This window comes from Brachypodium distachyon, chromosome 1 (assembly GCF_000005505.3).
Source record: "Brachypodium distachyon strain Bd21 chromosome 1, Brachypodium_distachyon_v3.0, whole genome shotgun sequence".
NCBI classification, from domain to species: Eukaryota; Viridiplantae; Streptophyta; class Magnoliopsida; order Poales; family Poaceae; genus Brachypodium; species Brachypodium distachyon.
In genome coordinates, this window is record NC_016131.3 from 61,477,712 (window position 1) to 61,485,683 (window position 7,972).

A 7,972-nucleotide genomic window follows, 5' to 3' on the forward strand; every position below is an offset into this window, starting at 1 on the left:
ATGTTCGGTTTTCCCGGTTTTCGGGTACGTCCCTGTCTTAGCCTCGATGTTTTTACCGTTCTTGTAATCAAGCAAGTGCAAGAATGCACTTGCCTATGCTCGTGTAACCCCTTTTTACCAGTAATATATATATCATGTTTCCGAAAGAAAACAAAAACTCTTCTTCGAAGTAAAGCCAAAATTATTACCTCAAGAAAAGCCTTAACAATCACATACAAAAGCCTTGTGCTCGTAATCATGTTTTCAAAGTAAAGCCAAAATTATTACCTTAAAACCCGTGTCTCCATGAAACCGGTGGTTTTTTGAAATTTACTCTGCTGAAAATGATGCTGGGTCGTGTAAACTGGCTGGAGGTAACATCCAAGCACTCTCAAGTCTCAACATCTGCCTCAGCTCCGCCATGTAGTCCACGGCAATGGTTCCCACTTTGGTCGACGACGATGCATCTTTTGCCTGAGCCATCTAAGAAAACATAACATACTTTACTAATTAATCATGCATGGAAGAATAAAGGTCTCCGTGTGGTTGGAGTTGCAAGACCTTAAAAGGATTAATTAGTCTGGTCAACTACTAAACTCCATCAATTAAATCGATATTAACATATCTCCACAGTTAAGTACGCCTTTCAAATCCTAATGTATGGGATTTATACTAGACATGCACACAGACCTGTTGTAGATATATATATACAAACAGTATACACAGTGACTCAAGCTGATATTTTAAGATTTATGTGAGGTTTCTACAGATATACTTGGGGCAACAAAAACCACAAAAACATTTTGCAGTAAAAAATGCAATACATTTCATGGAGAAAAACATCTGTGGCAAAGTAGATCTAGATCTAGCATTTACACATACATCGAGATAGCTTGCTTACCCATTATTTGAATCTATTCGGTGATACATATAGATCTATCAATCGGCATGAGCAAGAATCGATGGTAGTGTTAATTACATGCATCTGTGCAGTCTGGTACTCCCTCCAATCGGAGAGAGTATCTGGTAGCCTCTTTGCTTCGTTAAATTTGAAACTACGCACAAGGATATGTATACGCGCCAAAGGAAAATGTCGATCTAGATTTCAAGAAATGGTCACAAGATCATACTATGAACAAGCGTCCTGCATCTAGCTATAGGTAGGCGGCTGTGTGTTTTACCAGAGAGGCAGAGATTCAGGATTTTTACCAGGCGTGAGGAAAAGGGCCGAAGAGGATCAGGACTTCAGGAGTCTAGCCGCCGGAATATCGTCGCACCGGCCCGTCGCTGGACGCTGGAAGGCCTCAACTCCGATCTAGGATGCATTTTGGGCTGCGGGGGCAGAGGATGTGTGGTGGTGCGATGAGCCTAGCTAGCCTCCTCTATTTATTTGCACCACTGGGCTATTCATCCTCAACCCAAATCCTACCGTTAGAATTTGGAGGAATACACGAAAATGACAATCTTGGTGTGCATTCATGAATCATGAAGGTTTTGTTTAGAAGTGAACGGCAAAGGGAATCCTCTGTTTAATTAGCTGGCATCACTAGGCCATGCATAGCCAACCAGCCCATCCTTAAATCTTTTTGGAGGAATTTAAACACACGAAACTGACAATTTTGGCGTGCATTCATGAAGGCCTCATTTAGAAGTAGACAGGAGATTAAATTCCTACCGATCGACCAGTTTGTTAGAGAAAATGAGAGAGGTCCGTCCAATTCAAATCGAAATCGATAGACGCGCAAACACAGACAGGTCATTGTTGTGAATCTGTGATATTGCAAGGCAAATCATCAATGACATATGCACGTTACAGCTAGTAGCGCCAAAGCATATATGTAGGATAGATTGCAATCCTCTATTTTTGGTTAAAAATTCCATCGAAAGAGATCAGTTTCGCGAGCTCTGGATCGAACACTTGAGTCCCTGCTTTTTCTCTTTGGTCTGCGGGCCTCGCTGGTCCTGAGTCCTCTCTTGAACAAATATTTAAATGTAACAGATTTACATCCAGCGACAGCCGTTCCCTCTCATGATATGAATTGATAACAGAAATATCATCTGATACTTCTACCTGCTAGCTAGCTATAGAGTGCTCTGGCGCAGTAAACATGTGCATTCTCATAATCAATCGTACCAGATGGACAGAGGTGGAGACCAAAGCGAAGTGCACTCCAATTTGTTATCGTCGACGATCCATTCGTCCTCGTCGAAGTCCACCTCAGGTCTCCTTGCCTCCGGCAGAACCATCTCCGGCGAAGAAAACTCGAGGTCGTAGTCGTCCGTGGAGTCTCCAGGGAGCCTGAGCGTCTGCATACCAGAGCACCTGGAGTGCATCTCGTCGTTCATCACGACGTTGAAGCAGTGGCGAATGTCGAGCGACTCCAGATGCAGGCAGCCGTCCAGGATGGCCACCAGGGCTCTGTTGCCGAGGCGATTGGCGAACAGCTGCAGGGAGCGCAGCGCGGGCATCGTCGTGGCTATCGCCGTCACCTCACCACTGATAACGGCGATCGGCTCGCGTTTGATGAAGCGCTTGCTGCTCAGCCGGAGGCGTGTCAGGAGCGGGCAGGCCTTGCCAACGGCTGCCAACGTCTCCGGGAAGGCGCCCCAGCAGTTTGACAGCTCCAGCTCCTCGAGAAGACTGAACTTTGTCATCACTGACGCGAGTCTCATGCTGTCGTAGATGCCTTGGCAGGAGATAAGCCGGAGGCTTCTCAGTGAAAGCGCCCTGCAAAACACTTGTGGACTTACATTTTCGCTACAAAGCTCACTTAAGTTCATTTCTAAACATTCCCTAAAAAAAGGTTCATTTCTAAACATGAAAATTGTGTGTGGTTCTCTTGATTTACTTTAAATTTTGCTGAACTGTTTGATCGAGACTGAGCCTTACAATTAAATTACCCAGGACTTAGCAAATCTGATGTACTAGACGGAAAATTTAATTAACCTCCGACTTGCTCTTGAGTCGGAGTTATAATGTGCTATACTATAGCGCAGTCTAGTTAGTATCTAATTAAAGTAGCAGTATGGCTAGGATTTTGCAAAGCTTATCGTAGGGTTCAGATTTAATAGAAACTAATCAATCTGATCTATCAGATTTATTGGGCCAATTATGAGTAATCGGATTCACACACGTACGGTACATAGCCAACAAGAGTTGCTGTCCGATTCGTACAACAATTGGTACGTGTACATGCAATCTACTATGATCATTGAATTCAGCAATCAAATAACTCATGGGTACGGTTCCTTCATGCTCTGCTAACTTTGTCTCCGGTACAAATCATGTTGGCCTCTTTTACGGATTCCATGGCAGCAAACATATGATACTAGATACATTTATATTTTAGTTTTAAAGAGTACAAGTCTATTATGAACGTCCCAAAAAACTCATAAAAATTGTACATGCCAATGAGCGATGGGCCTAACAGATACAAATTATGCTACATAAAAAGAAATGCTTACGGCATTATCTAAACAAAAAATATAATAATTGCGGACTAAAAAACCAATAGCCAACAAGAGTTGCTGTCCGATTCGTATAACAATTGGTAAGTGTACATGTACATGCAATCTACTATGATCATTGAATTCAGCAATCAAATAACTCATGGGTTCGGTTTCCTTCATGCTCCACTAACTTTGTCTCCGGCACAAATCATGTCGGCCTCTTTTACGGATTCCATGGCAGCAAACATATGATACTATACATTTATATTTTAGTTTCAAAGAGTACAAGTCTATTATGGATGTCCCAAAAAACTCATAAAAATTGTACATGCCGATGAACGATGGGCCTAACAGATACAAATTATGCTACATAAAAAGAACTGCTTACGGCATTATCTAAACAAAAAATATAATAATTGTGGACTAAAAAACTAATATGTATGTGATCCATGCTAAAGAAAACTTCTTAAATTATCTTTGTGATTGATGTCTAAAAGAAAACTTCTTAAATTATCTAAAATAAAAAGGTTGCGAACAAATTTAAATGCAACAGGTGGGCGACGACTGATAGACGAAAGCCATCAACCTACAGCAAAAGAAAACTGGGAGGCGAGAGTCGCTGGATGACAGTGAGAATCAAAGAGGCAGAGGCGGATGCTGGTGCGACAACGCTAGGTGAAGAATGAAGCTTAGAACTGAACCCATCAAGTCTTATAGGCAAATTAAATATTTTGAAAAATAAGAAACTCATGGGATACAGGCAAACTACGTGTCGGTCGTAGCCAGGCGTACCAACGTAGCTGGAACAACCGTACTCGACGCCGGTACATGGTTTAATCTCTTGGCAAAGCATGTAATGACTACCTAATCTGCAATATATTACTTCCTCCTTTCCAATATGGCTGATTTCTGAGATTACAATATTTCAGTTTCCGTGGCCAGTATCCTATTTCTAAAATAAAAGAATTCCGTAGAAAGCAAAATGCAAAGAAAAACACATGTTACCTGTACAAGCTCAACACTTTTGTATGCACACATGTTAATAAAAATAAAACTCTCTTACTAAACATGTAATGACTATCTAATCTATAATATAATGTGTTATTCAAACCAATCTAAGCATTCAGAACATCCAGTCTTCTCATTCAGAAGATCTATATCAACAAAAACAAGTAAAAAAACTATATATGTTTGTGAGGTAAAAAATATAACAAAGAAAATATTTAACAAAAATCATTGAACTATTCCAAATGCAATATATCTAAACTGCACAGAAAATGAAACTATTAGAAAAGCAAAAATGCAAATACATAAAAATATAATTTTATTATACAAGTCTAGCCGCGCAATCTGCGTGGGTCACCCGCTAGTTATATATAATCGGTTAACTGTCTGATCGGCGAGGACAAAGATGACATAGCACAGTTCCAACAACACTCCAAAACGAAAAGAATTCGATACAACCGGCCTCTTTGTACAGCCTGACCTCCAATTGCTCGTATGGAAAAAAAAAAAGCTGATCTGAACCAACTTCATATGGGAGGACAAAGGTAGCATAAAGGCCCAGTGTTCTTTTTGACTTCTAGAACGGCTTCTACGTCCACAACAACTCAAGCTAAAAAGAACACGATTTTCAACCGGCTTCCGTGTGCAGCTTAACTTCCAATTCCTTTGAATGTAAGATTCGAACCGTGTGTGTGAGGCCAGTCAATCCATCACTAGGATTTTCTGTGATAATATCGATTGTCAGTCCACTTGGCGAGTGTGCTCGTTCGGCTAAAAAAAAAGATTTTCCTCCTCAACTTTTCGGTTTCTCTCGCGTGCGTGCTTGATGAAAGGGTCCACCGCACATGGTTTAGAGGAAGGAAACATGTCAGAGGCCTCTTTTCAAACGTGAATTAGGCTTGTGTGAATGACAAGTTTGACACCACTGTGAATCAGAGCCAGATACTAGCTCTGAATCAATGCTCCTCGCCAATGACTCAATGATGGGCTGCATCCCAACCCCTTCGCCCCCCTTCTGCTTAAAACACTTCATATTCACACTCTGCATTCACATCTCCGGCAAGGCCGGGCCGACGGGAGTGCGGCTGCACAGGGCCCCAAAATCTGGAGGGCCTAAATTCTCGAGTTTCTGTTGCAGCATGCCATCGATCAGCACTTTGTTTTTATAAAAGCATCTGCCTTGGTGAAAAGATGTCAGACAGGCCTACCTGCCTACGCGTATGTGTTCATGAGAAAAGGCTCGCCTTTGGGAAGGGTTGTCCAATGTGCAAGTGCAACACGTAGGGATTTCACTGCGTTTCTTGCTTTTGCATTTCGTTTTATATTCCCCAGTGGTAATTTCGTTGTATGTACAATTATTTAAAGATCTGAATGCTGAACTGAAATAACTTTATAATGGTGCGTTTGAATTACAAACCAATTTGGGACACACATGCATGATCAAGTCAATAGCAGCTCAAGCCCTTTGTGTTTCTCTCGTTGATCGTCGAAACTAGATCTCATGTTGATAGGTTTTGATAAACTTTTTTTCCTACTAAAGAAAAACTAGTATACTTGTACTCTGTACATCGGCAGGGATCGGTCCCCGGGTCTTTTCATTCTAGAGCAGTGCCGTAGCAGTTTGATGAGGACACGAGCTGAGTTCCGCTGTCTGCCTAATCACTAAGAAAATTCCCAATTCTCTATTAATACCCAAGTAGATTGATGATGTGCATCCCTTCAATTTTATTTATCATCTTCTGTACCTAGTGTTTCAAGAATCAATACCTACGTCATCATGAGAATTTTGCGTTATAATTGGCATCGGTTGAATTTCTTTTTGTGAGATAGGGCCCATTTTCAAATTTGGCACAGGGCCACGGATTTTGCCGGCCCGGCCCTGATCTCCGGCCCCTAGGAAGTTGGTAATTAAGCATCCACGAGATGGGCAGGCAACGCAACGTGCCGGGGTCAATTGACGAAGGACTTCACCGGCTCTCTGCTTCACGGTGGCTCTCTCTCGGGAGAGAGATTTGAGCCCGGCTTACTACTTAAATCGATCTCTTGGGGGGATTTGAATTGGTAAGTCGAATCAGACCAAGAGAAGAGGATAGTACTTACGCCGATTCGACGAGTTGGGAGAGGACGCTGCAGTCCGCAGCGCCTTGGGCCAAAAAGGCCTCGCACTGCCCGGAGCTGAGCCGGACGGCGTCGCGTGCCACCTTGCAGAGATCGACGCGGGAGGAGAGGCCGGCGGGGAAGCGCAGCTCGACGCGGCGCCACAGCTCCGGCTCGCCTCGCGCGGCCCGGCGCCAGGGCCCGCACACCTGCCCGGGCCCCGTGAGGATGTCGGCCTGGCCCAGCATATGGAGCACGGTCAGCAGCACGTCGCGCGGCAGATCCGCCCAGCCCTTGTCCTCGACGCCCGGCGGCGTCGGTCCTTGCGGGGGCTCCTCGAGGGCACGACGCCAGCGGCGGGACGAGGAGGAGGAAGCCATGGCAGGGGGCGCTCGGCGGTTCGTCGTGGCTAGTCGCCTCTAATCTATTCCCGGCGTCTCACCTACCAGCACTCGTTGGAGTACTTTTTGACTATAACGACGGCCAGCCCTTCGTCCGACTGGAGCCTGCTGGCTGTCCGATGGAAATAGACGGTGGATGTTGGGGCTCGCTCAGGGCACGCGGTCCCAGTCCAAAACGTCTGGTACATGCCCCCACGCGGTCCCAGTCCAAAATGTCCCAATTGCCCGCGTGCGTATCCTGTGGCACAGAGAGACGCTGAATTGACGCATCAGGTGCACAGGTCACGCCGCTGGCAAGGAGCCGGGGGTGAGTAAGGGTGCGTTTGGTTTACTAGCTCAGCTAGCTTAGCCAAGCCAGCCTACACTAGTCTAGCTGAGCACGGAGGTAAGGCTCAATGTTTGGTTTTATCTAGCTCGCTATCTCAAAACGTGAATAAAATAGTAAAATTTGACTGGTCAAACTTTAACTATCACATGATGCGGTTGTTTTCTTTCATCTTTCGTTCGCTTGCCGCCGTGAGCGAGCCAAATCGGCTCTCCTTCGAGAGCAAGGATTTGGTGGCAGTTGCTGACTAAATTGCCATCAAAAGTAAGAATATTTTATCAATACCAAACGCTTAGCTTTGCCTGGCATGGCTAGTTTTTGCTTTGCCGTAAATCCAAACGCATCCTAAAATACGGCTATACTTTGTACTCTTGCGTGGGATATCTGAACGGAAAAAAAAAACCGAAAGCTTAACAGAGTAGTACGAGGCGGGTCATCAACGGTATTAGCAATGGAATTAACAGTTGCAAATAGAGGAAACAGAGGACCGATGGTCTTCATATCGAGTTAAGATGCGGAAACCAGATCTGCTAGGAAATTAACAGTTGCAAGTAAAAAGAATATAGAGAAAGGGAACAGAGGAATGGATGTTGGAGCGAATCAAGGGGTCACAGAGTGTGTGGCCGTCGAAAAACAAGATGCTTTGTATCTCTGATAGTTGTCGGATTGCTGTTCGCTATTTGCAAGAGCTTTTGATAATGTGGCAAGTGAGAGA

At 44.3% G+C, this 7,972-nt stretch overlaps 1 protein-coding gene and 1 long non-coding RNA gene across 2 annotated transcripts; both read right to left on the reverse strand.

The window, feature by feature from the left end:
- Positions 1–163: 163 nt before the first annotated feature.
- Positions 164–1,427, reverse strand: LOC112269330. The gene is made up of 2 exons (XR_002961061.1): positions 1,189–1,427; positions 164–462 (listed from the first exon to the last, which is right to left on the reverse strand). It is a non-coding gene; the product is annotated as an uncharacterized LOC112269330 (long non-coding RNA).
- Positions 1,428–1,796: 369 nt separating this feature from the next.
- Positions 1,797–6,991, reverse strand: LOC100822610 (putative F-box/LRR-repeat protein 23). Its single transcript, XM_003561573.4, has 2 exons — positions 6,535–6,991; positions 1,797–2,707 (listed from the first exon to the last, which is right to left on the reverse strand). Exons 1-2 carry the CDS (start codon positions 6,909–6,911, stop codon positions 2,104–2,106), a joined length of 981 nt encoding a protein of 326 aa, XP_003561621.1. The 5' UTR covers positions 6,912–6,991; the 3' UTR covers positions 1,797–2,103.
- Positions 6,992–7,972: the final 981 nt, after the last annotated feature.

Bases quoted from the DNA above. Each gene is read 5' to 3' on its own strand.
- LOC100822610 (XM_003561573.4), bottom strand. From the start codon at position 6,911: ATGGCTTCCTCCTCCTCGTCCCGCCGCTGGCGTCGTGCCCTCGAGGAG. The intron at 2,708-6,534 runs GTAAGTACTATC...AGTGTTTTGCAG, and splicing joins TCCCAACTCGTCGAATCGGC to GGCGCTTTCACTGAGAAGCC.